We start from the raw sequence: 24,585 nt of genomic DNA, 5'->3' as shown, positions 1-24,585 counted from the left end.
AGTTATGTGAACACAGTGGATTTTAAAGGATTCAGAAGGCACATCAATCTCACTGCACAAATGGGACATCAGAGTCTATCTCTTGAGTAGCAATGCTATTTACAGTTTAGTAAAAGATATCTCATGCCAGAATAAAGGAATGCTAAAGAGGAAGCAGCAGAAAATAATGCAAACTGAAAGAAGCATTGTTTAGCTGTAAGACAGCCAGGGCTGTGACAGAAATACAAGTTTTACTTTGATGCAAATGGGGGAGAAACGGCCCTGGATATTGAGGTCCCCTACTCTCTTAATAAATCTGTGCTTTTTTTCATAGTTGCTGTAAGCCCACATATTGATTGGTATAGCTGCAGACACTGGAAATTTCAAAAGTCTGGCTGCGTGGTTTGCACAATTTGTCTTAATTGTCAATTTATTAAGTGGAAGGTCATCTCATAAACTACCTGGTGATATTTCCCCAAAAGACATATGTAACTTGAGTGAGATGGCACTATTACTTAACTATACTTATGACTGATTCGTACGACCCTAACTATGCAGGTACCTGTTGGTGATCCTGGAACAATACTGTGCCATACAGAGTAGAAATACGCAATATCCTGAGTGAGGCAGTAACAGAAGTGCAAAGATGGGTACAGCACAGCTATCTTCTGCAAAGGGAATCAGATGAAGTTTCACCTGGGTAATTCTCAACACCTAAAGCAGACCTTGCTCATTGTAACCCAGAAGTCACAGAAGAGGATGACGAGGTGCTAAAGCCTAACTGACTCCCATCCTTGCTGTATACTGAGTATCCTCTTCTGAAGGTTTGCTACAGGGCTGAACAAGTAACATTTCTTCTGCCTGCTTGTATATTTTGGCTGCTACAGCCCTAGAATGAATCTGCCCAGATTGCTGGCCTTATCTGTTTGTGACACTTCTGGACTGTGTGCAGATTTTCAAACTCTGTAAATGGGAAAACTGAACATGAAGCCAAGGAGTGGAGAAGTTCCATGGAGATGGGACGGCACTGTGCAGAGGAGAAAGGAACCAAGAGGTCCCCCCTTCTTCAGAGGCAATCATGCGTAATGAAAGTTCTTAAAACAAATAGCTTTGTATAATTAATTGCAGTGGAAAATCAGTTTTTGGAAGAGAAGCTCAAATAACTCTGCCAAAACCTTCACATCAAAGTCTTCCAAGTTTCCAAAATACGATGAAAAATATCCTTTGGGGTTAGCAAGTTCAGCTGCAAGGCCCTTCCCAGGGCTGCAACCATAAACACAGAAAGGCGGATCTATTTAGCAGAGGCTGCTGGGATCAGAAGCAGCCAGGAGAGACACCACAGCAAGCAGCTTTCACTTCAGACTCGGCACAGTCTGCAGAGGGGATGTGAACCATTACTGGGCACGGCTGCTATGGCCCAGGTGCAGCTCAACACCTGGCTGATCCTGTGCATCTTTGCTGGATCCCAGAGGCTAACAGGTAGGAAGTGCACCTGTTCGTTCGTTGCTGTAGCTTCTTGGCTTGGCAAATATTTGTGTCATTCCAGCAGTACTACACTTGGCCTGCAGATATGATCAAATGCATCAGCTAGCTGTGCTGATGTAGGAGAGGGCGTGTTAGCTGGAGTCCTAGCTGGCTTTTGTACAGCAGAGAGACATTAATGCCTACCTGCAGGATGAAGACCTGCTGCTATTTTTGATGACAGGAGGAGGGTTTTCTTGGTCTCTACTGAAAAAATCTGCTCCTGCAATGATGTCTGCAGGTTTTCTAGATGCTTTTTGGGAAAAAGAACTACTGTGAAATGATAAAAGTAAATAAGGGATCATTTTTTTCCATCTTCAAATTACATGTATCTAACTATTTCAATACATTATTTGTTATGCTTTGGTTATGTTTATTAACAACAGTAGTTTCGCGGCTATCGCCGACTTTACAAGCCAGCCAGATGTTTCTTATTAGAGGTTTCTGTGAATTTAGTGTATCAGTTAGCTGAGAGGGGAAGCCCAACAAAGTAATTTTGAGATGGTGTAAAAGCTTTGCTGGCACATGGAGGAAGAGGAAAGAGCAGTTACATCTCTGCTCACATTCCAAAGCTTCAAGTGGTTCAGATCAGGGAGCCTGCAGCTGTGCAGAGAAACAAATCTCAGCCTGTGGAGACAGCGTGCACAGTCAGCTTGTACATCTCTCTGAAAAGCTTTAGAAAATACAGAAAGTTGGAAGTGGGGCTTGGGAGTAGTCATCACGCACATGCAATATGAAATCATTTTTCTGCTTTTCATAAGCACCTGCTGACCTTAACTCTGGAGTACTCAGTATATATTCTCCCTCTTTCTTAATATAGAAAAGCCTCCCTCCATATAAAAGTGGAGAAAAAAAAATAAGTGTCAGAGAGCTCACTAGTTTATACTAGTTTATATATCATCTTTCCTGGAGCGAAGGATCCATAGAAGGGAGTCCTGGCTTGTGACTACACAGATCAACATGGAGAAGGGAGGAGCTGCAGCCTCCATCCCACAGTCCTGGGCTGAAGAAACACGTGGCTCCTCTTTTATTTTTTTCACAAAGAAAGTAAAAGAAAAGGTAAAATAAATGCAGAACTTCAAATCATCAGAAGATTTAATAAATATTAGAATTAATGTGACTCTCATATTAATAATTGAGGTTATTACTAATATTCTCATATAAATGAGGTTAGGTGACCCAGCAAGGAACTAGCTGGATGTGAGAACAGCCTCATAATCTGCATCTGCCACTGGCAGATGCTCAGGAACAAATGAAAAAACAGAGTGAGCATCAAGTACTATTTCCACCAGAAGTTCTAGGAGCCTTCTCATGCACTCTTCCCATTGGGCAGCATTTCTTTCTCCCTGCAAAAGCTACAAAGAAACCCATTGCCACAACCCATCTGCTCACCTCCTGCTGCACCCAGCTCAGTGTGAGGGGCTTCCTTGATGTCTTCTAAAGCAAATCCCCTTGCAGCCCAATGCTTTAGCTCCATGATGGCAGGACTGGAGGTCATCATATCCAGACCTCAAATTTTCCTCCCTTAACCCCTTCTGCTTCTTTCGTGATGCTTGCGTTGTTCACTGAAATCCTGAGGTCAGCATCTGTCATAATTGTCAAGCTGCAAGTGCCAGCTCAGAAATACTGAAGGCTTTATTGACAACCAAATGATAGGAATAAATGGGAAGGGCCATGATCTTGTGGTGTCCAACTCTGCCTGATGTCTTGCAGATGAACATCCTTACAGCAGGGACGATGCCAGCACCAACGCACCCCACCGCGGCCCAGAGGACGCCGACGTCATGTTAGAGGTCTCCAGGGCACTGCAGTGCCTGTGCTCCCATCTGCCTGCACCTAAAAACTCTCGTGTTGTGCGCTGTTCTCATTGTATTTTGGGAACGCCTGGAAAACACCTCTGTGGGGTGGGCCGGTGTTGGGAGATGCAGGTGGGAGGCGAGGGCTGGATGGGGCTCCGTGGGGAAGCCGAGGCATGGAGCCAGGCAGAGAAAGGGTGTGGTGCTGGCAGTGACGGAGGTCGAGCAGGAAGCTTTGCAATGCGTGTGCTGCTCTTCTCTTCCAGATGCTCTGGGGCAGGCTGGACATTCAGGCCAACGGGACAATCCAGCTGCGGGACGAAGAGCTGGCCTCCCTGCGCTCAGCACGGTGGTTCATGCAGATCTTGGAGCGTGAAGTTCCCAAAACACCGATGGAGATTGAGCAGCAACTGAGATATTACTCACAGACTGATAGCTCTTTGCCTCTAACAGAGTTTGACCGCCTGCTTTTCACCAGTGTTTACTGCGCCTATCAGATCCGCTCAGTTCAGGGTCTGGATAAAAATCTCTGGATCCGTTTTTTCTCTCAGTTAGCTGATGAAATCTTTCGTGATCTGTGCAAGGGGCTCTGCCCTGCAAATTCCACCCTCCTCCTGGCTTCCTGGCCCTCGAAGGAAAAGCCTTCACATTTAGCATCTCTGAAACATTTTTATCGCTCTAATCTGGCCAGGACCAAGAGAGACACTTAATAAAGGAAACAACCATGGGAAGGTGTGCATCTGACCTCAGCTGCAATCTGGGCTGTTTCAAATGCTGACAATCCTTCCACATTATTCTGGACTTTGCAGAAATATGCCACATCTCTCATCCAGCTCTCTGTATTTATACACAACATTTTATTTTTAGATAGAACAGGACATAACTCAAAATTGCATCTCACACTTTCCTTTTTTTTTTCCTTTTTTGTTTTTTTTTTAAGTGGGTTGGGCTGATGTAGGCAGTGCTATTTAGAAGTGTTATCTATCTTGATCACTGATGCTTTCTAGGGAGTTGTCCTGGCAGGTTTTTTCCAGGATGTTACACTGGTGTCTTAGCAGAATTTATCTTGAATAATTCAGCTTGGCGTCCTCTATTCCTTCTGTGGTTTCAGCCAAATGCAGTCTTTTTTCTCCTCTCCAGTAATCAGCTAAGCAGATGCTGCTGTGTTTCACAATACAGGTAGTGCACTTAATTTCAGCTTCCTGGTTATGCAATTCGCATTTTATGTGCCCAAAGTAATTTTCCACATAACGTGTTCATTTTTCTTAAAAGATCAACCAAAACTGCATGTATTCTACAAAGCTTCCCTGTATTTGTATATTATATTTACATATGTATACTGCTTTGTGTCAGCCAGCAGTTTGGAATATACTTTTTATATCTCATTTAAATTCCCAAGGATAGTGACCTAGTTATTTCTACAGCAGATTTTATCTCTTCTGAAGTTCTCTTCCGTACTGCTATGGCACTTTACAAGACAAACATAACAAACACACAATCCTTATACTCAAAATCAGAAACGTAATTATTTTATAGAATGAGATACTTAACTTTCTCTATCTTACACATTGCTGTGTGGAACTAAATAAATATGATCATCTACACAGGAGGGTTTTGATTTTTTGTTTGTTTCTATTGGGTTTCCTGCTGCCACATTAATTTGGAGTATTCACTGCACATGCAGATGGTGGGATCTGTAATTTCTTTTCTATCAGTACATTCTTAATTTTCCATGCTGAAAAAGGAGGTGTATGACATTCAAGGAGGGAACTGCTAGCTCTTGACCTAGTTTATTTTTCTCCAAGCCACTGCTGCCCAGCAGATGGAAAGACAAAATAGTATTTCTGAGACAGGAATAAGCCTGGAAGCAAGAAGACACAGAGAGTGGTTTTAGAGGTCAGGTTAGGGCTACAAAAGGCTACAGAACAGATTTACACCATTCATAAAGCTTCCCCCTCCCCCCCCCCCCCAAGGATGTAGGTATAGGGACTAAGATTATCATTATATTTGAAGTGTAGCTTCTAGGAAGCTAGGAAGCTAGTGTCTTATAGTGTCCTATCTCAGTGTTCTTTGGCCTTTTTTTTTTTTTTTTAGTGTACCTCCAGTCATCCTTTTCCCAAACATACCTTTAGTCTTTAATGTCTGTGATGCATACAGTGTGATAAAGCTAGGGAGTGGTTGCAAACACATCCAGTTTGAGCACAGAACAGCATTAAAAGGCTGAGCTGGGATGGTAGCAGTGCCTGGAAATACTGCCTTGCTGCAAAATGCAAAGTCAGAGCTGCATGTAAAGATCCAGGGGGTTGGCTTGGTGATGCAGATGCAAGTGTACTCTTTTGAATTCAGGATGCTGTTAAGGTCAGTTTAAGGGCTTTGCTACTTGTTGAGCGCAGCCTACAAGTTAAACTCAGGGGACATCACACAGTTCCGGGCATGCTTAAGATGGTGCATTTCTGCCGTGTATTTTAGGAGACAAACCAGGGTTTAGCTGTGCTCAACTGCAGCAGCACTTCACCGCACTGCGCTGAAGCTTCCAGCCTGCTGGTTTCCTAAATCCCAACTGCTGCCTTTTAGGAACATACCAGTGCCCTCTACAGCCACAGCAGTCCCACTGCAGCAGCAATACGGCTCGACGGAACACAGCCTGTAGGAAACCACTGGAACACAACTGCTGAACATGGCACTTAGAGGTAACTTCGATCCCATTTGTGCTAGGTTACCAGTGCGGCATAAACCTTAGCCATATCCTTATATGTTCAAGGAGTTACTTTCTGAAGAAGTTAATGTCAAGGCATGGCACAATACTATTCACATATAAGTCATGACCTAAATATTAGATTTTTAAAAGTACTTCTAAAATTCCTATTACTTACCTTGTTTCTAAGCAATCTTGTTTCAGAGGTTGGGTCATTCCTAGATTTGAGACCTCATCCTTTACCACAAGAAACAGAAGTAGACTTTTCTTTTCTTAAATGTATTGTTTTCATTAAATGGAAGATGAGATTACTGAACACTTTTCTTGTGCATTCTTCTTGATTCAGGAGGTTCAGATTCAGAAAGGCATCAAATACCATGAAACTTCCAATAAAACCCTAAAAGGTACCAACACTTTGCACACATGAATGTACAATACTGCAGCTTGTACACTGTGCTGCTTTTTCTCTTGAGCTGACACTTCAGGCAGTGACAAGAACACAAGTTTCACAGGCAACAACAAATTCAAACCTGAGGAAATTTTACACCTTTTGTATTTTTTATTACATTTATTTCCTTCCCATATATGCAAGGAAAGTCACCACATCCTTCGCTTTCTGGATGCTAGAGATCTGCAGTAACATGACTGCAGTGTTCCCTGATCCTCAGCATTTCACTACATTGCCCCACCCCTGCCCCAAAACTACCTCATGCTTTATGCTTAAGTCAAACACCAACACAGGACACACACATACATTCCTGTACAGACTTTTCTATGGATGAATGACAGACACAGCAATGGCCCTGCAGTCAGAGCACAATCGTGCAGCATAAAGAAAGCACTGTACACATGATAGCATGCTCAAAGTAGAGGACTATATCCAAAGAGGAGCTATACCCAAGTTCGTGGCACCCTGGCTTTTCTTATGCTCCTTTCACATCCACATTTAATTTTCTGACCCTTGGAGTGAGCTGGCACCTGGGAGCCGCTTTGGCTGAGGCTCCGAATAGATCAGGAAGCCTGTGAAGGTGATGTACTTGCCATGGTTGCTGTAGGCACCATAGCCATCATGCTGATGGCTGTAGAGCCAGACGGTGTCCCCGTACTGCAGAGGCAGCATGATGCTCTGGCTCTGCATCTCCCGCCTCTTGGAGTGGTTGTCATCATAGATCATGGCCTGCACCTCATTGTGGTTCTTCATAAGTTTCACTGACATGGTCTTAAAGGGCATTTTGCCAATGGTGAAGGAGAAATAGTATGCACCAGGTATACGGCATGAGAAGATGCCAGTGGAGGAATTGAAATCTTTCCCAATATTCACAAACTCCGTGTCAAAAGTGATTGGCTCGTGCTGGGTTTGCTTGCCATCTGTGCCCAGGAGACTTTGTGAGCGGGCAACAGAAAATGCAGAGCGAGGGTCTTGTTCCTTCTTAGGCTGATCGGATAACATATGTCGCTGTGAAGCTGCATTCTGCTCTCCTGGAAGTTTCTGAACATTGTGACGGTGAGGCCCCAGTTCTTGAGAGCTGAGAGCGTTCTGGAAGAAGGCAGAAGTGTCTGGATAGATTAGATAGCCATTGAAAGTTGTATAGGGGCCTACATTGCTGTAAAGAGCATACTTGGGGTCTCCATGTAAACGCAGCCAGACTGTGTCACCATAGTCAAGCTGCAGCATGGCACTCTGGCTGGCTACCTTCCGTTCCTTTCGGTGATGTTCATCATACACAATCACCTGCACCTCATTCTTGTTTCTCATCAGCATGACAGACAAGTTTTTCTTTGGGTATTTCCCAACTGTGAATGAGAAGTAGTAGGCTCCAGGAATACGACACCGAAACAACCCGGTCTTGGGATCAAAGTCATTGCCAATGTTCACATACACTTTGTCAAAGGTAATGACCATCTCAGAGCTCCCTTCCATGCTGCTGGTTCTGGCCACTGAGAAAGCAGAGCGAAATTCAGTATTGCTGTCTACTGGGAAGCCATCTATAGGCATTAAAATCACACACCAGAGTAAGCCAAACAGAATCTGAACCTTCAGTGCCATCATTGTATCTGAAAAGAAGAAGAACCACATTTTAGCAGGAATCATATTAATTTCCAGTTTGTACTCCATCTGAAACAGATCTGAATCCTGCTAAGTAGGCATCAAATAAATACTAAGAAGTTTTCAACGTGTTCTCTGATCAATGTATGGGATCTCAGTCGTACCCCAGCACCATTTTGATATTTTCCCAGGGATAGCTGGACCTTTTTTTCCTGTACTTGTAGGAAGAAAAAGAATCTTCTTCTCTGAAAGCCTCACTATCTTACAGTTTGTTTGCAAAACACTGTGCTGCTCACACTGCAGAGGGATCTCAGATTTTGGTAGGATTTTGCCAGAGCTCTATTCAGTAGCACTTTTATTCCTAAAACCAAGGATGAAAGCAAGCCCTACGCAGGTCTTGTATTATGCAACTGAGATACAGCTGAAGGGCAAGGAGAAGGGAACATTCATTCTAGAGGTTGCCATGCAGATCTTATTGCCTGGCACTGCAGCAGCTGTTTCACAGGATGCAGAAGCTGGAAGCCAAGATGGTAAGGCCTGTTATTCAGGCAGACTTCATTGTGGATCTGTGAAGAATGTAAAGAAACTAGAAGAAGAAGGGTTGCTTAGGGAGGAAGGAAGACAGTGAGAAAGTAAATAAAATGAAAAAAGAGAAGGAAAGGCAAGTCTCCCAAATTATAGAATTCCTCAGAGAGAACTTAAATACAAGAAACAAGGAAACAATTCACTATCTGGAGAATAGACCAGAGAGAAAAATGTTCTCCAACCCTTAAAAAAGAGGGTAAGTTAGGAGCTAATGGGATTTTCTGCCTCTAGTTTCTTTGGTTTTGTATTTTTGGATTGATGCCAAAAGTCATCTATTAGCGCTTTCAGGCTGAAAACAAAACTGCCAGTCATTCCAGTGAGAAGCTTCTCCCTCTGTCACCTCTCTGTGCTTATTAAAATATCATTCGGGCTGGGAAGCAACTGCCTGGTTTGCAGTCTGCCCCCATCTGTCACCCTAGAACTGGTGCCTTGCCAGCCAGCAAACAATGAATTCACAGACTGGCAGAAGAGGAGCAAAACATGCCACTCATAGGGGGAGGGGTGAAAACAAATCCTGAATTATAAAGGATATAGGGGTAAACATTTGAAAAAACTAAGGGATGACATAGTAATAGTAATAGAAGTAAAGCAGATGGAATCCATGTAGACTGTGAGGTGGTAATGGGATCCTTTTCTGGCAAGATGTAATACTTATATCTCTCACAAATGGGAATTCAGTTTGACTTACAGCTCCTGCTCCTTCATACTAGAGAATAAAACTGAAATCTGAATTGCAGCCCTAGTAGATGCTGTCCTCCATGCCCCCATAATCTGAATGATTTTACCAACTTCAGCTGCTTCTCCTGAACACATCACACCCATGGAACACTATGTGCAGCACTGAAGAGTATTGAAAGAGATCACTTTTGTATCAAGGACACTCCATCATCTTTGAAAGGTCATGGAGATTAAACGTGGTTCCTGCTGACGAGAGAAAGGCAAATGTTGCACTCATCTTCACAAAGGGCAAGAGAGACAACCAGAGGATCTACAAGCTTTTTGGCCAGTCAGCTCCTCACTTTGCTTCCTGGAAAAATCACAGAGCACTCTCCTATGAACAGGTGCTGGAAAGACAAAGGATGTGACTGGGAATGCTCAGCACGGATTGATCAGGGGTAGCTCATGCTTAATCACACTGATTACTTTCTGCCATAAAATGACTAACCTTACCCGTGACACTTAGAAGGAACTAACCAGCTGTGTGTCTGAGATAATCTCATATCCAGCAGATGAATTTAACTGCCAAGTATACGCTTACATGCTGTTTTTATTTTTCCTCACTTTGTCTTTTAGTTTGTGAGCTCAGCTTGTGACTCTCTTCCCATGTCTGCACTGCATTTGATCACTACTGGAGTTTAAACAATACTAATAGGCCCTAACATCTCACCGATAACTAAATGCCAAACAGTCACACTGTGAACTTAGCCCCTGGTTCTGCAGAATTGTTTCTGTAGAGTGCAGTGCCACATCTAGCAGGGCAGGCTGATTTCAGCTTTCAGCTTAGTAAGCCAGTCCCTAAGGGCAAGCTTGTAAGGGCTGTTAGATGTTTCTGAGTCATGCTCATTCACTATTATTCCAATGATCACCCTGGTGTGGCCACATGGAGAAGCAGGCAGACTGTGACATTGCTGCTTGCTCTTGAGGCAAGAATTGACAGTAAAGAATTTAACATAGATGTTTTTAGTTGGGGAATATACCACAGGCAGGATGCTGCCGGCCAAATTCAAAAAGACATAACAGTTTAATGAACTCTGTAGTGAATCTGACCTTATTTTCCTTCAAATGACCACTATTCTTGTTTCTATCCCAAAGCTGATTTCTCTGTATTAAGGTCACTCTGAAAGCAGACAGCTCACTCGCTTACAATTGCATAGACTCTCTGCTGCTGCAGAGTCCCCTGTTTTTAGCTCTTCCCAAAACTTACTGTCAAGTCATTTAAATAAGGTAGTTAATTATGCTCTGTTTCCAATAGCAAATTGTTTCCTTGACAGCTCCCGCTCACCATTTTCAGGACTACTTAGGTTCTTTATCTATTTAAAATAATTTAGAAAGTATCAAATAACTGCCTCTGACATTAAACCAATCTAAGAATAATTTGCCAGTCATTAAGAAGGCTCGGTTAGCTACAAGGCTGTCATAAACAAAGGCAACTTGCAAAATTCTTGGACTTGAGTATTAGCATATTAAATCTGCAAGATAAACCTTCCAAAATGCTCTGTTGCTTCTCTAGCAAAGGAAAAAGAGACACAAATCTTTTCCTGTGGTAGCTTTGAGATACCATTAGGGACATAAGGCTGGTCATGGGCACTGCAGTGGAGCCTTGTATTCTTGCTATTGCACAGATTTTGAAACTGCAGAGTGAAGTGAGAGACCCAGGCCAGAAGCAGAAAGTGGATCATATATGCGGCATACACAGGAGCTGCGTTATTCTCATTACATTTATGTACAAATCAGGGTACTTTGTCTGCTGCCCTACCATTCCTTTTTAAGATAGTACCTACGGTGTTAGCACAGAAGTACACAATGAAGCTAAGCAGGTCCAAGAGATAGCAAGATATGCCTTTGCATCAGGGAGCACCAACAGGGGACAGCAGCCTGCTGGGAAGAAGACAAGAAACTAATTTTGGAATAGAAGGCACAAAACATACGATGTTCTCAAAGGCACTGACATTAAATTAATGACCTGAAAAGAAGGGATTAAAATGGTAGTGACTCACATAGCAAGACGGGAGTTGCAAATCTTTTTTTGAAAGTAAAGAGACAGAATTCAAAATTTGCATGACCCAGGAAACATTAATAGCTTTGTGACAGCTAGAGGTGATTTTTCTGTCCTGGAACTGAATCAATCCACGAGAGGAAAGACAATTAGCTTTATTCTTCTGATGAAATCCAGGGATTTTAGAAAAGTACTTTCAATAATAAAAAGGTCACCCCATTTCTAGTCTGGGAGGCCAGGTCTTCTTGCAAACTCCAGAGGGTTTTCTTTTTATTGCAAAACATTAATGAGCCAGATTCCCTACACCTACCTTTGGCAAGAGCCCTTTAATTTCATAAGATCATAATATCACTGAAGAATGAGTTACAAAAACAAAGTGATGTACTTGGATTCACTGTTAGTAAAAGTTCATAAAATCCTGTGAGCAGCAAGAGCAAAGCCCTGCTCTTCTTAGCTCTTGCTCTAATAGAAAAGGACAGTTACAAATGTTTGAATGATTTCAATCAGTGAAAGCTTGTGTAATGAACAGCCTTCTTGGACTACTGTTAGCAAGAATTTTTCCCCAGATACCACATACTGTCTGCTCCACTCATTGGATACAGTTTAAGAGCATCACTTCTTCCAACATCAAGGAGAAATTATATGTAGCAGATCCTCAAATGCAAAGGAAGTATAAAGAGTACTGTATGACAAACCCAGGGATTCAACTTTTGGCTTTCGGCTTTCTCTGCTTTTGATGAATGTGTTTTTTGAACTCTGGATCAATCCAGAGGTGAAGCACTGAAGCATGTTGGGATGCTTTTTGGAAATTGCAAACCGCTCTCTGAATCACAGAACTGTATGGCACTAATACAGAAAGCATTTCATTTTACATGTTTCCTTGAGTCGGTGGAGTCTGTCAGCATAGTAACACAGCTTCTGCGCACTGAAAGATCTGTGGAGAGACAAAAATTCTTTTGAAATGCCTCAACTCCAGCCGTACTCAGGAAAACAAAATGGAGAGACTGTTTTTTTTTGGCAGAATCTTCTAATATTAGCCTACATTTTAGAATATTAATTAAACCTGCTAAATTTCAGCTGACGCCCCAATAACTCTGTTTAAGCTAAAACGATGACATATAAGATGATATATATGATCAAAATAGAAACATGATATTTACAATATTAATTTTTTTTTATTCCTGTAACAACTTTCAGGGAAATCTGCAGTGCCAAGGTGGCATATTCATTTTGACTACTATGCATATGTAAGAATATATTAATTTAGACAGGCAAAGTGGTGTTTCAGTATAGAAAGCTGAATATACCCTAAGTGGAAGCCAGCACTTATGCTTAACTAACCAATACTTTAAAATGTAATATAGATTGGTTACATACTTTTTTTAATGAACAAATTACACAAGTCCAGCCCTTTACCACATACATTATCCTCAAGCAAACAAGATTAAAAAAAAAAACACAAAAAACAAAACATAAAGCAAAGAAACATACTTCAACACTGATCTGAAGTAGAAAAAGAAAACACTGTTAGAACATTTGAGTTTAATCTGTGGTTCATAAAATGTGTTAAATTCTATGAAGTTGTTCTGCACTTGCAGTTAAACAGACTGTTACTAAACTGCCACTGAAAACACATCAACAGTTAGTAGTAAAAAAAATAGATATTGCTGAGAATGAGCTCAGAGAGAAAAGGTTTATGTGAGAACACAGGCCAGAGAAGATTGAAAACCACTGCCTGAGAAATCCAGAAGATTCTGTTGCTGTACAATGTTTATTTAACACTACTACCTTTAGGTATAAAACACCGAGAGCACTTCAACAGGAATTTCTGCATGGATCCAGTTACAGTTACAGTAACGTCAAAGTTAAACCACCTCTCTATCCACCCCCAAACCTAGTTTCCATTTTTAGCCTGGTTTATGCATGCACCAGAGATGCTGGGCCTGTAGAATAAGGCTTTGTTGAAGCAACCCGTTACTCAGGGAGGAGCCAGACTCCTGCATCAGTAAGATCACACTAGCATCAAGGATTAATCAAGACAGGTCTGCCTGGAATACTAGGAACACTTTCGTAGGTGAAAAAATGTAACTCACTTTGACAGCATCTACCAAAAGGATCTCCCAATGGCTTTGTGATAATTTTACATTAAACTTCTTACTTTTTTAAGATTAAGATGTTTAAATCACAGTAGCAGAAGAAGCTGAGAGCCTGCTAAACTGCACATTGCTGGACTCTGTAGAAAAGCATCACATACAAAGGCGCAGTAAACAGGAATGCCATTTTGACTTTCTGTACTTTACACATATTTTGTGTTACTCTTTCCTATTGAAGACTGTTGTACAAGAGACCATGGAGATATGAGAATGAGATACTGGAAACTACGGTGCCAACTCAAAGCTTGTTCTCTGTCCTCTCCGTAATGGTTTTATGTTCTCGATTTACTTTCTGTGACTCCGTGCTCTTATACCTCCTATCAGCTAGATTTCAGTATAATTACCAGCCAAGTAAGGTCCTATTAAACAAATAAATCAAAAAAAAAAATAATAATAATAAAAAAAATAATAAAAAAAAAGGAACAAGTCTTGAGTTTTTCTTCTCTTTCTCTCTCTTGCTTTTGTGGGCACATAAATCTCATTTCTCCTTGAACTCTGTGCCTACATTAGTCTCTTCCAACTTCCCTATTCAACAGAATGTTGCTCTCTAGTCACTGCTCTAAGACCTAACACTGGGCAAAAGTAAGAGGGGATATGTTGGTTCCTGCTGGTTGATCATCGCATTAGAAGTTAGGATGAGCTTGTAGAATCCAATAATTATCCCCTAAGGACACTAACAGATAGCTGAATGTCAGCTGGCATTACATGCAAAGACAATGAAATGTGCTTTGGTATCCTAGTCATGTCTCAGCTCACCGACTGCTAATAGTTTATTCAGCAATGCGACAGAAGATGTTAACAAGCTGGGCCCCCCTCTTGATTACTCACAGTTAAGACAAAACTTTCAGACTGGGTAAGATTCAGTTCCCTCTGCTTGATAGATCAACTTGTAACACTATGTTTCATCTATGCAAACATAATTGCTTCGGTCTTTTATCCATCAGAGGCTGCACTGTAGCACACTTTGGGAAAATATCACGTACTATTGACTAGTATTTTCTGACAGTAGGCTTCACAAATCTATCTGAAAAAAAAAAAAATCATACACTGGCATATTTGTCTACAAGAATGATGCTTTCCCTGAGAGATTTGTTGTTGTTTTTTTTTTTCTTTTTCTTTTCTTGACAGGTAAGGTAGAAAAGCATGCTGTCTTTTAACATCTGCCTTTACACTCATCCAAAGAAATCACCTTCATTTCTTTTCATGCCCTGCTGTTTTATTACTGTGAAGCTACTCAGAGAACACTGTGAATTGCACTGCAGTGCTGCTCTTTGCTGCCAACATTCTGCAACAGCTCAATTTGGAAATTCACTGAGCTCTGGTTTAGTGAAGAAGGTGATCGAAGGCATTAAGATCTATGTATCTCCATGAACATTACTTCTATCTCTGCTCTGACACTTTATTTTCTGCTCCTGCTCTTCCTGGGTCAAGGCAGGGCTGAGCTAGAGAGCTCAGAAGAAACAATCATTATGCATTCAGCAATAAGCAAAGCCCAGTATTACTCAAAGATGAAAATTCTGCCCTGTCAATGAAGTCCTGCAGTATGCATAATGCCCCTTAATATTAGTTGCTTTATTGAATAAGACTTATCATGCTCTAGGTACAGTAGCATTCACGTCCATGGAGACACAGTAAAAAGTAGCATAGTTAGTCACATCTGTTAATGCTGACCTCCTCACAATCAGAAGCGTGTAGTTTCCCACTTCCAGTGGGTGTTCCTGACAAATCTCTTGCAATGACATCTCTCTGGGGATTGCCTATAGATAGCTGGAACCTGAGCCCTTTCAACTTTTTATCCATTTAACCCTGCATGTGGCTGGCATCACACAGTTGTTCATTCACACCCCTCCACTGGGGTGTGAGATGGGGAAGAGAATGGGAAAAAATGCAGAACACATGGGTTGAGATAAAATAATTTACTAAGATAGAGAAAAGGATAATAGTTATGACTATATATAATATATATGTACATACATATATATATGAACATATATAACAAGTGATACACAAGCAATTGCTCACCATCTCCTAGCCAAAGCCCAGCTAGCCCCTCAAGCAGTGCAGGAGCACAAGAAGAACTCCCACCTCCTTCAAAACTCTTTCTGCATGATGTCATATGTATGGAATATTGCTCTGGCCAGTTTAAGTCACATGTCCTAATCCTGTTTCCCAACAGTACCTTGAGTCCTTTGCTGACAGTGGCCTGTCAACAACAGCTTAGCAGCAACTATAAACATCCGTGTGTTACCAATATTGTTTCTCTTCTAGAACCAAAAACACAGCATCGTGCCAGACACTCTGGAGAAAATGATTCCACCCCTGCTGAAAGACACCATTTTACTAAAAACTACCTCTCAGAATGTTTTATCTGATGTAAATGAGACCCCACAGGACTATGTATTAATCATTGATATCTTCAGGAAAACACAAGTTCTTGCTTCCCCCTTTAAAACACTGAGCATATTTTAGCCCATGGATTTAACCAGTTTCTCATCTTGTTCAGCAGGAAGCTACCAAGTTCCTCCCTTAAACTATTTACAATTTAAATTTTCTCAAATTTGAAATTGGAGTTTTTCTGTGAAAATATGACACAGAAGTGTTGCTGACCAAAAGGCAGAGTGTACTGCCCTGGATGTTGGATCAGAAAGAAGGATTTACTGTGCAATATCCCCAACATGTATGTAATTTTGCAAAGCTTTCTCCTTACCTGCTTTCTGGCTTTGCACTGTTTCCAGTATTTAAAGAGAGCCCATCAGCTCTTAATGGCAGCAGAAATGTCTGACTATTTCTGTAGAAGTCCATCTGTACAAGGAAACTGCTAGTAAAAGGCTTTGGCATTACCATGAAAAAGCGCTGCTGGACACTGCTGTTCACTCATCAGTTCCTCATTCACACAGAGAAAGCACTCAGTGCCTGTCAAGTGCTCACAGATTCCAGCCTCATTTGTGCAACCAGCCTGTTTCTTCTTAGGCAAAATTGCCCTTGCCAGCTTGAAGTTATTGCCCTTGATTCTTGCTTATAGGAAATGAATTTTGCTAAAATACTGAAGAAATGACTGCAGCAGCACACTGTAAGTACACAGGTTGCTCCAAAAGTAATGTCTCCTATTTATTTCCATGGAAACTACAACAGATACGAAAAGCATAATAATGCTGTTTGATAGTGCAAATGGTCAGCTACAAAACACTATTTTTTAACACAGTCACCACCATTAATCACGCATTTTCATCAGCAATGAACAAGAGCCTGCATACTGCACTTGTAAAAATCTGTACCAGAGGGACATGACCTCTGTTTCTCCTGTAATAGCAACACTGCTAGGAAATCATTGCCCATGCAGTCCGTCTTTCATCAGCCTGAACAGATGAGAGTCAAAAAGCACCAAATCCAGACTATACAATGTTTGCATGTGGCTGGACAGCCTGGCCAAGACAGGCAATGTGCTCCAAAGCCTTCAGACTGATGTGGGGCTTGTTGTTTTGTTGCAAGAGAAAGGTTGTCTTCTCAATAGCCTGACTCTGGAAGTTTGAGCCTTCACCTTAGACAGTGTTGTAATGTAATGGTTGGAGCTGATTTGTCCAGGTTCCAGGAAATCCAGATGGACTACTCCTTTCCTGTCCCAAAAGAAAGTGTGTATCACTTTACCCACTAAAAGCTGTGCCTTGAACTTATTGTTTGATATAGAATTCATGTGTCATCGTTCCATGGACTGTTGGTTTGACTCTGGCTCCTAGTGGTGACACCACATCTCATCACAGATAATGATGTGATTTAGGAAACTGTCACCTTCAGCCTCACACTGGTTCAACAGGTCCTGACAAACTTGCACATGGTGTTCTTTCTATTCCTATTTGAGGATTCACGGAACCCACCAGGAACAACCTTTGCAATATTCCAATATTGCCACCATCATTTCCAACACATTGAAGCTGGTACTCAGCTCTGCACGCATTTCCCTGGTCATAATCCTCTGATTCACACAGACGAGCTCATCAAGACTCTCTTCATTTCATGGTGTGACAGTTGTTCATGGCTGTTCAGAATGTGACTTGTCTTTCACATCACTGTGTTGCTGAAACACACTACCCACTGCCTCACTGTGCTCATATCCATCGTTTAGACTCCATAAATGTTTGGTAAGCATCAGTGTCAATGGGCTCCTTCTAATAGACCTCTGCCTAAAGTTCTCCCTTTTCATGACAATTATCAACAGCTTCCAACAGCAGCCTCCTACCACCTGCAGAACTCCCACCAGCATGTTCAGTTGTTTCCTGAACAGCCTCTTGCATTTCCTCCCAAGTTTCATTGAGAACAGTCCTTCCATCTTGTTGCCTACTTCTACAAGTAGAAAGGTTTTATTATTATTATTATTTTTTACATTAGCTATCCTTTGCTTCATTTCCTTCCAGAATCACCTGGTTAGAAAACTGTCAGAAAACTGAGACTTTAGAATCAGATCACTGCAAGCCTTCTTTTGAACACTCCTTCTGTCTCCTAAGTAAAGACTGTGTTGGGAAATCATTTTTACTCATTTAAAAAAAAGAGAGAGAGAAGAAAACAGAGGGAATTATGGGAGAAGACTCAGGCAAAGTAATGGGAATCACTGGTTAGTCCTTAAGTGGACAGGACATGAATTTACTTTGAAATATCTGGGGCACCAAGTGATCAGCTTTCTAGGTAACCCATTTTTCCTAATTTTTCAAGCAGCTATGAAAGATAGGGGCAGGGAGAGCAATCAGAACATTTTGTTTGTGGTCACATGTCCCATTGTAAATCAAAACTTGAGAATTTAAAAAACATTATGGATCATTACAGTGTAAGAGTGTTTAAATGACACCAGATTCTAATGCTAATATGTTAAAGTTCACTGAGGAACAGCTTTCTAAAATCTCATCCTAATTCTTCATTTGTGCCTGGTCTTGTTCATTCAGCATGGAATCCTTCCAGCAGTTGCTCTGCAGCCTTTTAATCCCAAAGAGTCCCTGTTTTTGTGGAAAAGATTTCCTATTGATTGTTGGGTCTAAATGCAACTCCTTGCAGCACGGCTTTAACTCCTCTCAGAGCTTTTCCTTCCTCTGAGAGGAGACATACAAGGAAAGGAAAAATCCTTCTTACCTTAGAGAATTAAAAAACTCTTTAGTTGGTCTTGAAACAAGTTTCTATCCAGGATATTATGTGCAGTAGCTCATCACTACAGCATCCAAAAGAGACACTCAATGCTCTCTTCTCTCTTTCTACCTGTCTCCTCATAGAGTATTTTTCATCATGCACAAGGGACTGTCTGTTCCATTTATATTAAACAGTGTACGTTAAACTATGAATATTACAGGACCTAGATTTTATCTCCCCAAAGAGACATCTAAGATCAAATGTAGAACTTTGTTTTACTTTATTCCTGTTCTGAATTCTAATATTTTATTTCATCGCTAAAAAAAATCATTTTTGGATGAGGGTATAGCATTCAAGGAGTAATACACTAGAAGAGCTTGTACTTCCAGTTCTCATCATTTTGATAACTGCTAATCCTCATTGATTTTTCTTCTTCCATGTCACTGATTTCAGCATTCAAATTCAGGTAAGCATCTGTTTCAGTGAAATCAGAATGCCTTGTTCTGTACAATTTCTCTAAAACGAGCTCTTTAAACCATTTCCTAGTGTACTCTTATTTTTCTTCCCGGTTCTTTTCAGAAAGAGCAACACTGTATTCCAGGGCTGCGTTACCTTTGGTTATTTTACAAATGTTAGCAAAATATTCCCAGGCAGTTTTTATTTCCTTTACATGAAATGAAATGTGCTACTTTCAAAAAACATTAGAAGAATATATATAGAAGTGAACTAAAGAAGTTATATAGTCCAACGTACGCTCCTAAGGGAGGACCTAGTCAAAGCACATTCTCCAGAGATAATTTTCTAATTTGTTCATAAAATAACTGAACAACTTCCCCAGACTAAATATTCATCAGTTCTCTTATGCCAGGTCCTACAAAATTATCTCTACTGTCTAAAACAATATATTTTTCTTCTGCTACTTTGTGCTTCCTATTCAATCCACCATGCACCATTCTCTTCTACTTTATACCTGAAGATACTCCCCTGGCAGCTCGCTGGTCTTTGGGCTAAATAATTTCAGTTTTTTCAAATCTTCTTGCAATTTACATTTTTCCAGACCTCTGAAGAGTTCTGCTGCCCTTGTCTGCAGTTTCCAATTGAATTGCACCCGTCTCTACATGTAATAATCAAAACTTCACCAAGTCTTCAAAGTGAGGTTTTAGCAACACTGGAAAGAGCAGAATTGGCTTCATTTCTTTCAGGCTATATGTCTTTTATATTTCCTAGCAAGAAGTTTGCCTTCTTTTGCAACAGCACGACACTGACTCATGTTCAGCTTGTGATCTGTCACAACACTTTCTTTTTCTGCAGTTCTTTTCTGCAGTTGCAGCATAGTCATTTGCTTCTCTCTTGCGCTTATACAGTTGGTTAATGCTGCCCTGGTGCAGCACCTTGCTGCTATCCCTACCAAATTTCATCCCATTCTTTTTCTAAGTACTCCTCCCAGCTTACTGGAATAATTTTGAATTCTGATCTTTTCCTCCAGGGCATATCAGGTGTCACAGTTTCTTGTCTTAGCTAAATGGCATTTGCTTATTCTTTTTATTCATGTCCAGGCCAACTAAGAAAACACGAAAGAAAAGCAGATCCAGAACATACTGACACAGCTATCATATCTGTTTCAAGCAGCCTGTGGCCCGACTGAAGGATTGGCACAGGCTAAAAGCAAACAGTACGAGCTCTGAATCTTTGAATATTACTTAAGGAATATTTTCCTGTTCAGAAAATAATGTTTACCCTTTTTATAGCCTTCACCTGCTACCCTCTGAACCCCACTGAAGGAAATATTGAAATTAATGATCCAGAACCTCAAATTTAACTTAAAATTAAATCTCTCATCCATGCCACAAAAAATGTTCTCATGTGTAAAAGAAATGAAAACAAAAATAAAAGACAACTCTGTTAGAATCTGCTGGAAAGAATGAATGGGAAAGATGTAGCCAGTTCTCTTCACCGATTTAAGGATGTATTCAAAATGTCGTAATTTACTGCATTTACTTTGAGTTAAACTAGCAGTTCACAAGGGAAGGGATGCATTGAGGCATTTAGAAGATTTTCATCAGCTAAATATTTTCTTTGCACCTGCCCTTAACCAAAGCAATGCAGGTGCTTCTTCAGAGCTCAAACACCAGTCACAACTCATGAATAGGCACATGATAGATCATAAACCTTAGTTACATGGGCATAAAGAGGACCTGGTTTTCCTCCTGACAACAGTGGCTCAAATCTCTCAACTGGTTCCGGCTTTCATTTCAGTATCTGCTTCCATAGGTTCCCCAGATTCTTGTACCCAACATAACTGTTTTCCTGACAATGTTGCTGAATCTCTGACAACAAAAAATATACATGAAATGGATTAACCAACTGAAGGGTGAAGAAGAAGAAACAGGACTTTATGAATCTGTATTGTTTGCCAATGGAGCTCTAGTAATCAATTATTAGCCTTAGGAGTGGCCACTTACCGCTCTAATCTGTGATCAGCTCCTGATTCTGACTGGGCTACCTCTGCTGGAAACCTCAGACCTTTGATTAGAGACAGCAGGAATTCCTCCTTTGTTCTCTAACCTGTCTGGTGAAGGATGTATGCTTCTAGACAGAGGCTTTACCAAAACAAGAAATCACTCGGGGATAAAAGTGATTGAAAGAGAGACAGCAGCACAGCATTTGCAGATTACTGACTTGTCTCATTTGAACATTGGGAAAATTCCATTTCTTGGCAAAGGTAAAGATTTAGGAAAGCTGAAAGGAAAATTTAAGTCCTCATTTATCTGTGCTTGGATATCCTGGGCAATGGGATCTATCAAATCAGAAAGAAAGAGCTAAAGCTTTTCAGCTCTGCTGAGTGAAACCTGGATTGAATCAGGCAGATTCTTTTAGTAAAGCATGACGAACTATCAAATACCAAGCCTTAATGTCTTCCAAGGCAGTATAAAGATGCAATGCTACAAACTAGTCAATAAGATGTAATTCTAATGCAAGTTGAACTTCATTCCCTTTAACTACGCATCTTTGAGTAAAATGTACACTTCATGCTTTGGGCAGTGAAAAAGAATGGGTGAATGGAAGAGTTCTAGAGTAAAACCTACCAGATCCTAATATCTGACTTCAAATGCTGGTAACAGAGCCCCACACTTCAGCATTTTTAAGATTCTAACATTTTCAATCTAATCTAATTCTAATCTCATGCCTTAGAGTCAGAGTAGCGATCAGCTGAGAATATTCTCAGGGGTATTTATTACTTACCATCTTGGAAATGTATCATTGCTATCAGATTTGCTTATTTCAGTGCTCTCTGCCTATAATTAACCATAAGAATGTAAAATTTTAGCAGAATGACTAAAGATCACTGCATGTTCACTCTTGTATTAGCACTAGCCTCTTTTGGTCTTCACATTCTTGGGTGCTATGCACGCAAAGTTACCTCAGCTCTTTACAGTTCTGGCATACAGCGTTTCTCTTTGTGTCTGTGTCCAACCAGGCTACTGTCTGGTATACAAATGAGAATTCCGAGAACCAGAAATCTACAATTGGCCTCGCTGCTATTTGAAAATTTGTCTACTATTGAAAGAGAGAATGTAAGCACTGCTTGATTGCGGGTCACAGCTATATTTCAACAAGTAAGGCCACTTGCCTCTGTGGGTCAATCTAGCCTCCTGTACTTAGAAAATATGAATGGTTCTCCATTTATCAATGAGTATTATCTGGAGAACATGGCAAAATGAACAGATGATCACATTAGTAAAACATGAATAACCACAAATGAGATTCCAAGTTTTGTCGCCAAATCTGTTTCCAATGTATTTAATTTCTGAACCTGTTTCTTCATCAACAAAATAGCAAATGTCAACCATATGGACAACTTATCTGATTTAAACCAATGCCTTGCTGAAGCCACAGGTTCTCCCTTAAGGAGACCAAAAGTACTCTTGTGGCATTAACTCTTTGAGACAAAATACAAAACATATTTCCAGATCCTTGTCCAATAGCCATTCAAGTACTCTGGCTTCAGCTTTATTGCAGCTTTCTAGAGGTGAACAGAGGGAATGCAGAGGGTAATGCGCCCTACTGGGAATCCTCACTCTTCCCTGACATACATTTTACTGCTATAAATTAACCCTTAAGAATGGCTACATGAGCAAACAGCTGCTGTGCACTTAGATCGGATCACAGACTCAATGGCAAAGTATTTCAAAGTCTTGTTACACATCATCTCCCTGGAGAAGAGAAGCTGCAGAAGGTTGCAATAGCATCAGAATGAATAATTGAAGCAAGGCTCATTCATTATGTGCATAATGAAGGGTCACAATGCTGCCTCCCAGCCAGTTGGCAGAGCAGAAACTCACCGAATGCCTGGTAGATACATCATCTGGGGATGCTGACCCACTTCCCCAGGAGCTTTGTGGGAGTGGGTTGAGGAGATGACATTGGGATTGTCAAGTACACAGAGAACGACTGAGCTAAATTATTTGGTAAAGTACTGTATATAACAGAATCAGCTCCATACGCCAGTTTTGGGAAAACCCATGGGACTTAGTTCCCCTAGGAAGCTAAAGCGTTATTTACCATCTGAGAAACTGCCCCTCGGGACATTTTTAAGGATTCCCTTCCCTGTGGCCGGCCTTCGGGAGGTTCTTCAACCTCGGCTCCAAGCGGGGCCACGATTTCACGCCCGTCCCCATAAACTCTACCCTTTTAATAATAGTGGAAATTAGAAAAATAAAAATAAAAAGAGGGAAAAGAGAAGGGACTAATTTAGGCATTCCCTGCTATTCCGTTGGCCGGTCCAGCCTCTCCATGGGGACGGAAAGGGACAGCAGCCCACCCTAGCGTCCCTCCGCGCCCAGCTACTCCGTGGCTCAGACCCGGCAGTGCGTCCCGAGCGCCCGCCCTCGCGGGACGGACGGCCCCGCTGCCACCGCTCCGAGTGCCGGCGGCCCCCGCAGGCTCCTCCGCGGAGCAGGCCCCCTCCCGTCGCCCCGTCCGGCCGAGGAGTCCCGGCCCCAGCCCCTTCCTCTCCAGCCGCAGCCCGGCTCCGTACCTGCGGCCGCTGGCGGCGGTGGGCGGCGCGGGGATGGGCGCGGGGCCGCGGCGCTGCCTGCACACTGACAGCTCGGGAGCCGCGGCGGCAGCGCGGGGGCCGGGGCGGGGAGGGGGCTCGGGCACCCGCGGCTCCGGCGCCGAATCAGTGGCGGGAGGAGGGCCCGGGGGCGGGCGGCAGAGGGGAGGGAACGGCGGCGGCGGGGCGAGGGGTGCGGAGCCGCTGTCACCGCGGTGGCGGATCGGCTTCGGGAGGCGGCGCAGCCCGCGGGCCCGGGGCGGGGAAGGAGGGAGAGCGCGGCGCCAACGGGCGGCGGGGTGGCGCGGCGCCATGAGGGGCGGGCAGGGGTCCCGCTGCTCTGCTCGGAGGACAGGCGCCGGGGAGCGGGCCAGGCGAGTGTGCTGGCCGCGAGCCTCGGCGGGTGAGCGAGAAGCACCGTGCTCGGGTGGGCGTCTGGCAGAGAGCTGACGGAACGGTACAGCTGGGGGAAGAGAGCGGCTTTTGGTGAGACCGTGCTCTTGTCCGATCTACTCTGAAGATTTGTGGATCCAAACAGATCCACAATGGAGCGGCTGCATTATTTGGTTCAACAAAAGCTCTTATCTATCCCTAGAAAGCTCGCCTTGCTTAGGTCATCACATAACAGTGAGACTGCTGCTCGTTCCTTTGGAGGTCTGTATTGATTTTTGCTGACGGCAAAATAGCAGGCTTTGCACACTGCTGCTCTACCCTGAAGAGCAAATTTGGGGATTTGTAAAGCACGTTTACCGTTAGCCCAGTAAAGCCATCTTATGTTGACTTTCAGGAAGAACATGTGAAGATGGGAATGGTTAAAGTTCCAGCTTTTCAATACCAGGGTTCTTTCTCTCTGCTGTACCTTGTATTTGGAGAGAGATAGATGTCAATGTACGCAGTCCCGAGGGAACTGGTGTTGCTACAGCCTTTG

At 42.2% G+C, this 24,585-nt stretch overlaps 2 protein-coding genes across 6 annotated transcripts in view; one reads left to right on the top strand and one right to left on the bottom strand.

The window, feature by feature from the left end:
* The first annotated feature begins 1,276 nt into the window (after window positions 1-1,276).
* FAM180B (family with sequence similarity 180 member B) lies at window positions 1,277-4,900 on the top strand. The gene is made up of 3 exons (XM_052694475.1): window positions 1,277-1,458; window positions 3,214-3,293; window positions 3,563-4,900. Exons 1-3 carry the CDS (start codon window positions 1,392-1,394, stop codon window positions 4,004-4,006), a joined length of 591 nt encoding a protein of 196 aa, XP_052550435.1. The 5' UTR covers window positions 1,277-1,391; the 3' UTR covers window positions 4,007-4,900.
* Window positions 4,200-24,585, bottom strand: part of C1QTNF4 (C1q and TNF related 4) — a 49,677-nt gene continuing 29,291 nt past the window's right edge. For 4 of the 5 annotated variants that reach the window (XM_052694473.1, XM_052694471.1, XM_052694474.1 and 1 more), the window contains one exon: window positions 4,200-8,046. In XM_052694473.1, coding sequence (XP_052550433.1) covers window positions 6,938-8,041 — 1,104 coding nt within the window. In that variant the 5' untranslated portion in view covers window positions 8,042-8,046 and the 3' untranslated portion in view covers window positions 4,200-6,937. Of the gene's footprint in view, window positions 8,047-23,639; window positions 23,741-24,585 lie in introns of those variants that run through there. The other variant, XM_052694470.1, reaches the window with a different exon arrangement.

This window comes from Tympanuchus pallidicinctus, unplaced genomic scaffold (genome assembly GCF_026119805.1).
Source record: "Tympanuchus pallidicinctus isolate F22 unplaced genomic scaffold, pur_lepc_1.0 scaffold3, whole genome shotgun sequence".
NCBI classification, from domain to species: domain Eukaryota; kingdom Metazoa; phylum Chordata; class Aves; order Galliformes; family Phasianidae; genus Tympanuchus; species Tympanuchus pallidicinctus.
The sequence above is the reverse complement of the archived record's forward strand: the minus strand, read 5'-3'. Positions and strand labels throughout refer to the sequence as shown.